Source organism: Rhincodon typus, chromosome 2 (genome assembly GCF_021869965.1).
Source record: "Rhincodon typus isolate 14 chromosome 2, sRhiTyp1.1, whole genome shotgun sequence".
Taxonomy (NCBI): Eukaryota; Metazoa; Chordata; class Chondrichthyes; order Orectolobiformes; family Rhincodontidae; genus Rhincodon; species Rhincodon typus.
In genome coordinates, this window is record NC_063333.1 from 28,511,048 (window position 1) to 28,525,543 (window position 14,496).

Below are 14,496 nucleotides of genomic sequence, written 5' to 3' on the forward strand. Positions count from 1 at the left end.
TTAATAGATAATGCACGTAGTTGCTACTGAGTGTCAGTGGTGGAGGGAGTGAATGTTTGTGGATGTAGTGCCAGTCGAGAAAGTTGCATTGATCTGGATGGTGTCAAGTTTTTTTCAGTGTTGTTGGATCAGGAACTCATCTGGGCACGTGGGGAGTATTCCATCATACTCCTGACTTGTACCTTACAGATAGTGGACAGATTTTGAGGATTCAAGAGGTAGCTTACTTGCTACAGGATTCCAAATCTCTAACCTGCTCTTGTAGCATTTATATCTCTGGTCCAATTCAATTTCTGGTCTGTGGTAACCCCAGGATGTTGGTCGTGGGGGATTTAGCAACGGTAATGGTATTGAATGTCAAGGGGTGGTGGTTAAATTGTCTTTTGTTGGAGATGGTCATTGCCTAGCACTTGAGTGATCTGAATGTTCCTTGCCATTTGCCAGCCCTGCATGTTGTTCAGGTGTTGATGCATTTAAACATGGACTGTTTCAGTATGTGAGGAGATCTTTTGATGGGGCTACAGTTATTGGGCCTTCCCGGTGCCTTAAATGTATGCAAATATAGTTTTGTATAAGTGAGAAATGCCTTGGGTTTGCTTATTCTCCATAGGTAAAGACTGTACAGAATCAAACTGCTCTAGAGATTTTTTATGAATAAAATGTATTTTTGAAATTAAAAAAATGAGCTTTAATGTGCCTGTGTGTTAATGTGTAGCCAAAGGGTTCAATTGAGGGAAAATTTAGGAAGTTAAAGACAGTGGAACATGCAGTGGTGAAGGGTGGTGATATGGATAATGATAACCAGAGTGTGACAGGAAGGAACAGTATATAAACATAAGAGACCACCTGCAAATAATGTAAGAGCAGGTTAAAAAAAGTAGTTAAAAAGGTCAAATTAAAAGATGTTAACCTAAAAGACAGATGAATTGATGATGCAAATAGAAGCAAATGAATATGATCTGATGGCCATTACAGAGACATGGTTGCAAGATGACCAAAGCTTCTGATTATTCAGATGTACTTAAGTTTTCAGAATTTATAGGAAACAAGGAAATGGAGTAGCTCTCTTAATAAAGGATGATATCAGCACAGTAATAGGAAATGATCTTCATTTGGTAGACCAAAATATAGTTTTTCAATTTTTCATGACAATGATCTCACTAATGGTCAAGTGAAGATCATTCCAGTGGTACAGCTCCTTCTTTTTGGTGCTAGTGATTGAAACGCAGTCCTCCCATACCATGATTTTTGCCATGCATTCAAATCTCTGACCTTACTGATCTTATGCCAATTTGCCCATGGCTAAGGCAGTAATCCAGTGATTATTATCGTGACTTGTCAGGGGTTACCTCTCCTGATTGTCCAGTAGCACCATTAGCAGTATAACATGTAAAATTCTGTGGTTTCCAGGATAAACAAACAAGAAGAAATTTGATGACCAAGAGTGCGAACATTAATTGTGGTTGTGTCAGTTGGAATAGTTGAAATATTTCTGCTATAAAATATGAAGCACAGTTATCCTGAGAGCTGACAAAGAAGGTGATGATGGCATTTCAGCTGGTTTATTTTTCTGAATGCGTATTTTCTTTGATAAAGGCAAAAGCATGAACATCATTTAAAGCTCCATTTCTAGCTTGTTAGCAATATAGGGAAAACATCCAAGGATGTTCCAAGTAAAGTAACAGGTTCACACTTGTAAAAGACTTCTGATCTAGCTATTCCAGTGCAATTTCAGCCAAATTATATAGCTTTATTTAAAAGGGAACAACCACCTTTTTTTCTAAGGGAAAGTAGGATAGAAAGAATGAGCAAGACTCAAAGACAGTTGTGCACTGCAGTGAAGAATGCAATGAAATGGGAGAGAATAGGATTCGGTGAAATATGAATAGAGATATAAAAAGAATTAAACCATAAAGTGTGACATTTGCAATGACTTGTGTAAGCAATTCCACCGAAGTTCAAAGGATCTAATCTTAAAACAAAGTGCACTGCTGTATTGTAAAACTATTTGGTAAATGTACAGTTCTAGTTCCTTTCAGAGTGCTTTGATAAACTTTTCCCTCTTTGCTTTGAAGTGTTAAATTGTGCTGAAAGCAGATAATTCAGAGCTTAGTACCGATTGGCAATACAGCAGATTTTAATCAGTGGACTCCCAATGGTTTGCAGCCTATTTGACTATATGGATTGAACCAGTGATTAGGAAGTAGATGGAGTGTTGGTGTTCATTGCAAGGGGAAAGGAGTATAAAAGTCGGGAAGTTTTAATGTAGCTGGACAGAGCATTGGCAAGAACTACAGCTGGAGAATTATATACAGTTTTGGTCATCTTATTTCAAAAAATGTACAATTGCATTACAAGCAGTTTAGAAAAGGTTCACTCAACTCCTGAATGAAGAGCTTATGCCATGAAAAAGATTGTCCCAATTGAGGCTTTCCCCATCCGGGATTAGATGAAGGAGAGGTGATCTTGTTGAAAAAAATAAACATCTTGAGGTGATGTCATGGGTAGATATTGGGATTTTGTTTCCTTTTGTAGGCAAGACTGGAACTGGGGGAACTTGGAGACAGTAAGGACTGCAGATGCTGGAAGCCAGAGTCTATAGGTGTGAGGCTGGAAAGGCACAGCAGGTCAGACAGCATCTGGGGAGCAGGTATGTTAATGTGGTGGGCCAAAAAGTTGACTTACCTGCTCTTCGGATACTGTCTGACCCACTGTGCCTTTCCGGCCTCACACCTATAGACTAGAACTAAGGGAGATAGTTTAGGATAAGAGGTCTCCCATTTGAGATTGAGATGAAAAGAATTTTATTTTCTCTGAGAATCATTCGTCTGTGGAATTATCTTACCCAAAAAGTAGCAGAAGCCGTAAAATCATAGAACCTTTTGGCACAGCAGAGGCCTTGTGGCCCATCAAGGCTGTACCGCCAGAAAGATCCTACTTTCCATCTCATTTGGTCTCACTTCCCAGCACTAGGTCCATAGCACTTAATGGTATGACACTTCAAGTGCTCATTCAAGTACTTTTTAAAAGTCATGTCATTGAATACATTTGAGAATGAGTTACACTAAACAAGAGAGACCAGGTTTATGGGGAGCAGTCAAGAAAGTGGATTTGAGATATGATCAGAACCTTAAGAACTTTAAGCTTTAAGGACCAAATGGCCTACTCTTACCCCTAAGTCCTGTGTTCTCAGTAGAGCCCAACACATTGTGGCCTGATGTCTATATGTTCATTCTTTTCAACAGACCAGTGGTCAAATCAGCAGTGAGGATTCTGACTGATTTACTTGCTGGTCCTCTCAACCCCACCAACTGAAAAAGAAAACTAGGAATAAAGTCTAAGACTTAACTTTTCTGTGTTGCTAATTGTGGTGTCACAGATCTACTTTCTGAATCAGCCATTGATGGTATTAGCCTCGGTTTTATAAATCGAATTGCCCATCATGTCTGACAGTCCAGACCCCAGACCAGTAGCTGTACAGTCCAGATTTTAACTTTATTTCCTCGATTAAATTTTTTCTCCTTTTGACCAGATGCCGACACAGTTTGTGGAATCTGTTCTTGAAGTTCACAGTAAATTTCTTCAACTTATCAGTTCAGTCCTTAATGGAGATCAACACTTCATGAGTGCACTTGATAAGGTAAGTTACTTTAAATAAATCAGATTTTTTTTAAAAAGCTAATACTTGCTTGTTGTGACCGTTAGCAGATCTGATGTGTGTGATTTTACACTCCTGATGGAAGATGAATAGAACTGATAGTTCAGAAAACTTGGATAACTGTGTTAAAATATCACTTTCTTTTAAAAAAAAAATCCTGAGTGGCCTAGGGGCTGGATTATGTTAAATTTCTTAGGTTAAATGAGCCAGTACAGCAATTGACAGTGTTTTAGAACATAAGAGCTAGGAGCAGGAGTAGGCCGTCTGGCCCTTCGAGCCTGCTCCGCCATTCAATAAGATCATGGCTGATCTTTTTGTGGACTCAGATCCGCTTACCCGCGTTCTCACTGTATCCCTTAATTCCTTTATTGTTCAAAAAAAATCTACCTTTCTTTTAAAAACGTTTACTGAAGTAGCATCAACTATTTCACTGGGCAAGTTTTGTGAGATACAAAGTACCTAAATGAGGATAAGAATTGTTGACATCCTCACCTTGGTCTTTAAACATGAAAGGGAAAAAGTCTGTTGAAATTGCATAGGAAATGAACCAAGAATAAAGATTTTTTTTAAACATTTTTCTTTTTATGGGTAACATGTTTAACTTGTTAAAGTTCGCAGGCTGACAATTGTGTTATGGTGAGATAGTGCCCTCTGGTGGTAGCATTATAGAATGACTTTTGTTTTTAAAAACAGATATCATAGGAACAGCAATAGGCCATTCAGCCCTCCAGAGCTGTTCCACTATTGAATGAGATCGTGGCTGAACTGTGGCCTAACTCCATATACTTGCTTTCGCCCATATCCCTTAATACTTCTGTTGAACAAAAATTTATCGAAGTCAGATTGAAAATTGACAACTGATCTGACATTGACCGCCTTTTGTGGGGGAGGGTTCCAAACCTCTACTACCCTTTGTGTATAGAAGTGCTTCCTAACATCTGAATGGTCTGGCCCTAAACATCAGACTATGCCCCCTGTTTCTAGAATGCCTAACTAGTGGAAATAGTTTATTGTTGTCTGCCCTGTGTTTTTCTTGTTAATATCTGGAAGACTTGAATCATATCACCCCTTAATCTTCTAGATTCTCGAACAAATTCGGCCTGTTTTTATCTCTCCTCTTTAGTTAACCATAACTTAAGTCCTTGTAAATCTATGCTGTACTCCCTCCAAGCCAATGTATCCTTCCAAAGGTCGCATGCCCAGATCTGCTCACAGTACTCCAAGTGCAGCAGTTCAAAAGGACAGCTCAGCACTATTTTCTGAAGGGCAACTAGGGATGGGCAGTAAATGCTGACTTAACAAGAAAAACCTATATCCCATGAATGACTGAAAAAAAGAACTTGTGTTTCTGTTAGATCACAGTCAGACCACTAGCTGTATATTACGCACCAGTTGTTAAACTGTGGGGGTTTCTTTGTTTCCATGAGAATTTATAACCTGTACAACATTTTGAGGAAATAAATTGTGTTGTTATCAAAGACTGTAGTGGTTTTCAGTTCTCCTATCCAGTGGCTAGCACACTTACCTGAAGGGAAGTTCTCTTTACTCAACTTCCTAATGCAGTGAGTTTACATTCAGAATTTCTGAAGTATGCTGCATTAATGTGAATTATTGTAATTTATATCCTTACAGCCTCAGATTAAGACACCCCATCTTGCATCAATGTCAATAGCATTTAGTTTGTGGGTGGGTGCAAGCACACAACATAATCTCAAGACTGACCTGACAAATTTAGTGCAGAATTCATTGGACACGGTGCCTCACAAAAGGCTGCTGCATAAGATAAAGGTGCACAGGGTTACAGGCAATGTATTAGCAAGCATAGAGGATTGGTTAACTAACAGGAAGCTAAGAGTGGGGATAAATGAGTGCTTTTCTGGTTGGCGATCAGTGACTAGTGGTGTGCCTCAGGGATCAGTGCTGGAACTGTAATTTTTTATGATCACCATAGATGATTTGGAGTTGGGGACCACATGTAGTGTGTCAAGGTTTGCGGATGACACTAAGATGAGTGGTAGACCAAAAGTGTGCTGAGGACGCTGAAAGTTTGCAGAGGGATATAGATAGTTTAAGTGAGTGGGCGAAGGTCTGGCAGATGGAATTCAATGTTGATAAATGTGAGGTCATCCATTTTGGTAGGAATAACAGTAAAAAGGACTATTAGTTGAACAGTAAAAAATTGCAGCATGCTGCTGTGCAGAGGGCGTCCTTGTGCATGAATCACCAAAGGTTGGTTTGCAGGTGCAACAGATTATTAAGAAGGCAAACGGAATATTGTCCTTCATTGCTAGGGGGATGGAGTTTAAAAGCAGGGAGGTTATGCTGCAGCTGTACAGGGTACTGGTGAGGCCACACCTGGAGTACTGCTTGGAGTTTATTCTCCTTACTCAAGAAAGCATGTACTGGGGGTGGGGTGTAGAAGAGGTTCACTAGGTTGATTCCGGAGTTGAGAGGGTTGGCTTATGAGGAGAGGCTGAATAGACTGGGATTATATTCATTGGAATTTAGAGGAATGAGGGGGGAATCTTATAGAAAGATATAAAATTATGAAGAGAATAGATAAGATAGAAGCAGACAGGTTGTTTCCACTGGTGGGTGAAACTAGAACAAGAAGGCATAGCCTCAAAATTAGGGGAAGCAGGTTTAGAATGGAATTGAGGAGGAACTTCTTCACCCAAAGGGTTGTCAATCAGTGGAATTCCCTGCCCAGTGGAGTAGTTGAGGCTTCTTTATTGAATGTTTTAAAGCTAAGATAGCTAATTTTTTGAACACTAAAGGAATTAAGGTTTATGGTGAGTAGGTGGGTAAGTGGAGCTGAAGCCACGAAAAGATCAGCCATGATCTTATTGAATGGCAGATGAGGCTCGAGGGGCCAGATGGCCTACTCCTGCTCCTGGTTCTCATGTTCTTACAGCTGACAAAATGACAGAGGACTTTTTCTCCCTTAGAATGAACTAGATTTGGTTTCTGTGCCCTGAGGTGATGAAAGAAAAGACTGTCATCAACTTTGTACCTTCTTTCCTGCCAACTTGATTTTCTTTACTGTGAGTTTGGTAGAGCACATGCCATAAGACCATATGACATAGAAGTAGAGGTAGGCCATTCAGCCCATCAAGTCTTATCCACCATTCATTGAGATTTTGGCTGATATGATTAATTGATTGATTTACTGTCACGTTTATCAAAGTACAGTGAAAAGCTTTGTTTACAAGCAGTGCAGGCAGATCATAGTAAGCGAGGATATACAGATCAGAGGTTATAAAAAGACTTAAGAGGCCTACAAGCTACATTGCACGGGGCAGGTGCTCCGCAAGATCAACGTTAGCAAGGTCAGCATTATTTGAGGCTAGGGAGTTCATTCATCAGTCTGATAATGGCAGGGAGAAAGCTGTTCCTGACATTGCTGGTGAGTGTGTTCAAACTTCTGTTGCAATCTATAGCAATATGATTGAGTTTTAACTGCTTTCAAAGGTTAGTTATAGTGGACAACTGATGCTCAACTTCTCAATGTTATCTGCATCCAGGGAAGAATATTTTTTCAAAAATTCCTTCCTTGGACAGCCAAGTAGGAGACAAAATAAACTCCCAATCTTAGTGGGTGAAAAATATTCCTGAAGGAAGTTGAAAATGTGCCCAAACTACTTCCCCACATGTAGGTGATAGAGGAGTGAGTAGCACTAACACGTGACCAGAGCTAGGGTGTTACTGTGGGTTTTCCCCTCAGGATATTTTTGTTTGATGCAGCAAAGCTTGTGATATTCCTAATTTGATTTGATTTATTGACACATGTACCTAAATACAATGAAAAGCTTTGTTTGCGAGCAGTACTGCCAGGTGATAATAAGCAAGGACACACAGATCAAAGGATGAAAGAAAGTCTTGGACAGAGTAAGGCATACAGGTTACACCGCACAGGACATACGTGAGGCGAGATCAACATTAACAAGATCAGCATTATTTGAAGATAGAGAGTCCATTCATCAGTCTATTAACAGCAGGGAAGAAGCTATTCTTGAACCTGCAGGTGCCTTTGTTCAAGCTTCTGTATCTTCTGCCTGATGGAAGAGGTTGTAGGAGAGCATTACCGTTGTGCAATGGGTCTTTAATGATGTTGGCAGCCTTTCCACGGCAACGAGAAGTGTAAATGGAGTCTCTGGATGGAAGGTTGGCTTCTGTGATGGTCTGGGCTGTGCCCACCACCTTCTGTAGTTTCTTACAGTCCTGGGCAGAGCAGTTGCCATATCAGGTCGTTATGCACCCGGACAGTATGCTTTCAATGGTGCATCTGTAGATGTTGGTGAGGGTCCTTATGGATGTGTGAAATGTCCTGAGCCACCTGAGGAAGAAGAGGCATTGTTGCGCCTTCTTGACCTTTGCATCTATGTGGGAAGTCCTGTCCGAAACTGTACCTTTTCCCTTTAACCCATGATTCCTTTACTGATTAAAATCGATCTCAGCTCTAAATATACTTAATGGTCCAGCCTCCATAACTCTGATGTAAAGAATTCCACAGATTCACTTCCCTTTGAGAGATGAAATTCCTCCTCATCTCTTGATTTAAATGGGTGACCCTGTACCCTGATTTTATGTCCTCAGGTTCCAGACTGTCCCACAAGGGGGAATAACCTTTCCGCTCCTCCTTTGTAAAGTCCCCTTATAATCTTATACGTTTCGACAAGGTTGCCTCTCATTCTTTTAAACTCCAGTGAGTTTCTGTGCACTGCTTCTGAAACTCAGTCAATATGCATTGTGTACAATTGAAGATAAGAACAATGAACAATTACAGAGTTGGAAACTTGTTGAAATACTGTTTGAGAGTTTTTTTTCTCCTGTAGGCCCTAACATCAGTAGTAAACTATAGAGAACCCAAATCTTCCTGCAAGGCTCCAGAGTTGGTGAGTATGGCAAACGTTAAGGTCCGCAATATTTTTATCCAATTCTCAACTGACACTTCGGAAGGACATTAACTCAGGTTCTGGACCAGTATTTAGGAATGCTGACTTATCTTGCAATCACACTTCATAAAACCAACCAAAGGCAAAATGCTAAAGATGCTGGAACCTGAACAGAAGCAGAAAGTACTGAAACACTCTCCGCATTAGATAGGGTCTGTGGAGAAATCAGACTAGTTAATAATTCAAGGTTTCTACTTTTGTTTCTCCCAAAGTGGGATGCAGCATCATTTATTCCTCAGTTCCCAAGACTAAGAGAGATATCAATTATACTGAATGTCCTTTGGACCTCCTCTGTGCTTTCAGAAACACAATTTTAACACCATAGGCACCAGAAAGACACCACATTGAATCCTTAGTGAATTGATTTCATAGAATTGTGAAACTTCATGGCACAGAAAGCGTTAATTCAGCACATTGTGTCAGTGCTGGGCAAAAAGGGCGAGCTGCCTAACTACACTTTCCATTTCTTCGCCTATAGCCTTGCAAGGCTGTGGCACGTCAAGTTCATATCCCAGTACTCTTGTAATGTGATGAGGGTTTCTGCCTGGACCATCCTTTCAAGTAGTGAGTTCCAGACCACCCTCTCCATCCTGGTGAAAAGGTTTCTCCTCAACTTCCTTCTAACTCTTCTACCATTTGCTTTAAATCTGTGGCCCCCTAATTATTGATCTCCCTGCTAAGGAAAATTAATCCTTCCTATCCACTCTATCTATGCCCCTCATAATTTTATACATACACCTCAGCTGAGGCCACAGAGGGGACAGGATAATTAGACTATCACTTTCTTGAGAGATTTTCTTATTTCAGAGTTGAAGATAGGATTGTAAATGGCTCATTTTACACCCTGGTTGTCAGTACTATTAATAATCATTCGCTCGCTGGGCTCACACATGAATATATACTTGTACTGACTGACATCAGCGACAGAAATGGAAAGTGAACCACTACCTTCAGAACGGAAGAGGAAAACATTGGGGATGAGAGTGGAGTCTGTTTTTCTTTCCTCAAGCCTCGGATAAAATCACTAGTGTGGATGGAATCAAATTAATGCACAGAATATAATATTAAAAATGAAACTGGTGATGATTGATGTTAGAAAAATAAAAGTTTCTGAATAAAACTTTCCTTACAGCTAGCTAAGTACTGTGACAATCTATTAAAGAAGTCTGCAAAAGGAATGACTGAAAATGAAGTTGAGGACAAACTGACCAGCTTCATCACAGTTTTCAAGTACATTGATGATAAGGATGTCTTTCAGAAGGTAAATAGTAGTTCTGTTTGCTTATGGCAAAATCAGGCAACATTTTGCATCCATCCAGCTTGAACTTGTTTGTGTATAGAGAAGTTAATATATGTGAATAATTAAAAATCCGTAGTTCATGGTGGAGTCACATGATCAATATCTTTCCTAAGCACTTTCATCAAATTCCTCCCTTAAAGTTTCTCAAATGTGTGTTCAGATGTATCTCTTTGAATCAAAGTTTTCAATTTACCTTTTCTCCAACTTCAGTTCTATGCCAGAATGTTGGCGAAGCGATTGATACATGGTCTTTCGATGTCTATGGATTCTGAAGAAGCTATGATCAATAAGCTCAAGGTTTGTAACATATCTTTAAAAATAAATTGAAGTATGTCTCATAAAACCTAGTAGAGGTACTTTGTGGGCTGTTCCAACTCTTTGTAGTTCACTTCTTTTCAAATCTGGTTCTGAGAGCACAAAAGGCTTAGTATTCGGTGACTAACCTAAAACAAATGATGGTTTTGTTTTTTAAACAGAGTTTAACTTGACAGAATGTTGTATTAAGAAAAAATCTTTTAGGGCCGAGAATAACGTTGATCATTATGCTATTTTCTACAAGAGATTATACCATAAATATTGACAGAGTATTGTTGTCCCATCATTTAATTTAGTTTTGGAGAGAAATAGTTCAGTGCAATAAAGTCTTGAATGGTTGTTTTATTTCAAACTAAAATCAAGGTGACTTTATGGGCAGACTTTTCTTTTCAGATGGCAGTGTTACCCCACTCTGCCACCTGAAGACTTGGCAATCATAGCAGCCCCAACTGGCTGGAGACAGGGATTCTCCCCCTCACTTGACTGTTAGTTCTGTATTCCCAGCAGCAGTGGGCAGGACTGGCATTACAAGCAGTCCCCAGATTGTAAAACCTGCAGCCCAGCACTAGGTAGGCCTGGGTGGGTCTCATGGTAGAAATGAGAGGTGAGGCCAGTGAGGGGTTAGGGTTTTGATGGAACAAACTGGGATGGAGGGAGGACCCACAGGTGTCAGAACTTCAAAGAGTTGAGGCTCCTGATGTTGAGTGAGCACTCTCCCCTCCACCACATGTCAAGTCACCCCCTTTTTCTGAACTTCTGTCGCTGGCCTCAAAGTTTTAATGCCTCAGTTAAGGGCCTTGCCTGAAAATCTGCTGATAGAGGATTGGATAATATACCTTTATTATCAGTCTTTTAGAAGTATTATTTTGATTGTAATAACACATTGTTTTGAGGAAATAACGCTGCTTTTACTCTTTCTATGCAGCAAGCCTGTGGTTATGAATTCACGAGCAAGCTTCACAGGATGTACACTGATATGAATGTCAGTGCTGACTTAAACAACAAATTTACAGCCACTTTTTTAAGGCAACAGGACACTGTAATAGATCTTGGAATCAGTTTTCAGATCTACGTACTTCAGGTTGGTTGGATCACAGGTTAAGTCTAACCAAGCACACTCACTTCTCACTTTATCCTTTTCTGCTGATGTCTTTTTTAATGGAGAAAACATGAAATACACATAAAATAAACTAGGTGGACTTGTAACTTCAGAGTGGTCTGGACAAGTTGAGTGTGTGGGCAAACATCTGGCAGGTGCAGTATAAGGTGGATACATGTGAAGTTATACACTTTGGTGTGAAGGAACAGAAAGGCAGAGTATAATTTAAATGCTGAAACAAACAAAAATTGCTGGAAAAGCTCAGCAGATCTGGCAGCATCTGCGAAGAGAAATCAGAGTTAACATTTCAGGTCCAGTGATCCTTCCTCAGAACTTTTAGTTTTTATTATTTAAGTGCTGCTATTTTGGGAAATGTAGATGTATAAAGGGATCTGGGTATGTTCTTGTATACCAATAAAGAGGCAGTTGCAGCAAGCAGTTAAAAAGGCAAATGGAATGCTGGCCTTCATTGCAAGAGGATTTGAGTTCAGGAGTAGAGATGTCTAACTAAGTTATACAGGGCTTTATTGAGACTACACTTGGAGTATTGAATGCAGTTTTGGTCTCCCTACCTAAGGAAGGATATACACGTCATAAAGGAAGTGCGGCAAATTTCACGAGGCTAATGCTGGGGGTGGCATATGAGGAGAGATTGCTTTGACTGGGCATTCATTGACTGGAATTTTTTAAAGAAAGTTAAAAGATGAGAGGATTGAAACGTACAAAATTCTAACTGGGCTAAACAGACTGGATGCAAGGAGGATCTTTCCGCTGGTTAGGGAGTCTACAGTGATGGGCCACAGTCTCAGGATACAGAGTAGGCCATTTGAGATAAGAAGAGGAAACATTTCTTCACTCGAAGATTGGTCATGTGTGGAATTTGATACCACAGACATTGTGTAGGCCAGGCCACTGAGTATATTCTAGAAAGAGACTGGTACTTTTTGATAGTGAAAGCATCAAGAGGTATGGAGAGAAAGTAGGAATATGGCGTTGAGGTCGAGGATTAGCCACGATCGTATTGAGTGGCCTACTCCTGCTCCTTGTTTCTATATATTTTTGGAGCATGTTTCAAGAAATTTTCACTGTGAGGGATCTAAAATCTTTGTAAGGACAAATGTGTAGTAACCAGGCATTACTACAGTTGTAATGTGAAGGTGAGAATTTTTGTGTCATGGCATATAGGGCAGCATGGTAGCCTTGGTGGTTGGCACTGCTGACTCTCAGCGCCAGGAACCCGGGTTCAATTTCAGCCTCGGGCCACTGTCTGTGTGAAGTTTACACATTCTCCCTGTGTCTGTGTGGGTTTCCTTTGGGTGCTCCGGTTTCTTCCCACAGTCACAAAAGATGTGCAGGTGGATTGGCCATGCTAAATTATCCATAGAGTCCAGGGATTTGTAGGCTAGGTGGATTAGCCATGGGAGGTGCAGGGTTGCAGGGATAGGGTAGGGGGGGTGGATCTGGGTGGGATCCTCTTCAGAGAGTTGGTGTGGACTTGTTGGGCCGAGTCTATGATCCATTCTATGATCTTTTGAAAGCATTCTGAAAGGTCTGTTCTGTTAAGTACATGATTAATTGCAAGAGCTAATCTGCTGAGTTGGTCCAAGTTTCTTTGCTTGTAAAGTGCCAGAATCACTATTATTAGTTTGAATTGATTGTGTCAGTACAAATGAGATGTTGAAGTTTTGTGGTCTGCACAGTTTTGTTGCACTTGAATGTATTCAGTTGGAGCTGACAAGTTGTTGATTTAATTCAAATGGATAACTTGCAGCTTTTTCCAAATTTGTTCCAACACTTGCAATAATACCCTCAACTTTTTTTAACCTGTCCCATCATTGGTATGTTAATGCACGTGAATCCATGTCTGATGAAGCAGGACTTCTGTTGGACATGTATCACGAGGCATCAAATCCTGTTTGTCCAACTCATGGTATAGAAAGCTGCACACTCTGAATAAATTTGGCCAATGAATAAAATTGTTTCTTGGTTGGGGAGATGTATAGTCATCAGTTAGCAGACAAATCATTTTGTGAAAAATGAACAAAAGCAGAAATATTATCACTTTTTCTGAAGGGCCAAAGAATGAGGACTAATAGACAGAAGAAATTCTTGCATTGTTAATGTGTTTATGACTATATGAGAGAAGTTCCGAATTGTCCTTAGTGCTTTGCTTTAAAAAATAAATGTTCTTCGGATAGGTATACTGCTCCTGAAAATCAATTGTTTAACTTACCTCATACTTGTCTATGTGGTTGTATGAATGTGCGACTGTATGATATGTTTTGAAATAAGGACAATGAGGACTGGCACCATAAAGTTGGATAAAAACGTTATTTGAAAATTTCAGTACTGTATTAGGGGCTACGATGTGATGGGAGGTTTGGTGACTTATGATTAGGATAGCTTTCTTCATGCCTTTATACAAGAAGAACTCAATGTCTCCTCTTCAAAAAAAATTTGACCTGTAATACAAGGTGATATTAAGTCACCCGTTTTAAGTAATTTTTTATTTTAAAAATATAGAATATTCTGAAAATTAATCTAAAATGTAACATCTTCTTGCTGTTTTTGATGGTGAAACCTTATGCTTTTACTTATTTTAGGCTGGTGCATGGCCACTGACTCAAGCACCCTCATCTACATTTGCCATTCCTCAAGAATTGGAAAAGAGCGTACAGATGGTAGGTTAGTAGGTGGCGCATACTTTGAAATTTAAGGATGGAATTAAATTGACACATTTAAAATGCCATTGAATCTCCTGTGCAATTTAAAGTCTGTAATCATTTTAAAGTCTATAATCATTTTAAAGTATGAAATAATTTGAAGTTTGCTAAGCTGACATTAAAGCTGCTACTAAGTAAGTCACAGGTGAGGAGAGTGCTGTGAAAATAAACTTGGTGAGTTTTTGCAGTACATCTTGAACATGACATGACAGTTCTTGCATGTCATGGTGGATGGAGTACATATTGAGGCAATGCCAGTGTCGCTAGCTGAACAGTCAGTGTTGATTTGCTTAATTTTGCTGAATTTAATAGAGGAGGAAGACAGAAAACAGGAACTACAGGCCAGTTAGCCAAATATCTGTCATAGGGAAAATGCTGGAATTATTAAAGAGGTTATGTCACAGCAGTTAGAAAATCTTGATATAATCAGGCAAAGTGAACATGAT

The 14,496-nt window shown here is 39.7% G+C and overlaps 1 protein-coding gene across 4 annotated transcripts in view; it reads left to right on the forward strand.

The window, feature by feature from the left end:
• Positions 1-14,496, forward strand: part of cul2 (cullin 2) — a 60,707-nt gene that overhangs the window by 27,080 nt on the left and 19,131 nt on the right. For all 4 annotated transcript variants that reach the window (XM_020523193.2, XM_020523197.2, XM_048611850.1 and 1 more), the window contains 6 exons: positions 3,533-3,640; positions 8,494-8,553; positions 9,746-9,874; positions 10,124-10,210; positions 11,154-11,309; positions 13,931-14,008. In XM_020523193.2, the coding sequence (XP_020378782.2) occupies positions 3,533-3,640; positions 8,494-8,553; positions 9,746-9,874; positions 10,124-10,210; positions 11,154-11,309; positions 13,931-14,008 (618 nt within the window). The remainder of the gene's footprint in view (positions 1-3,532; positions 3,641-8,493; positions 8,554-9,745; positions 9,875-10,123; positions 10,211-11,153; positions 11,310-13,930; positions 14,009-14,496) is intronic.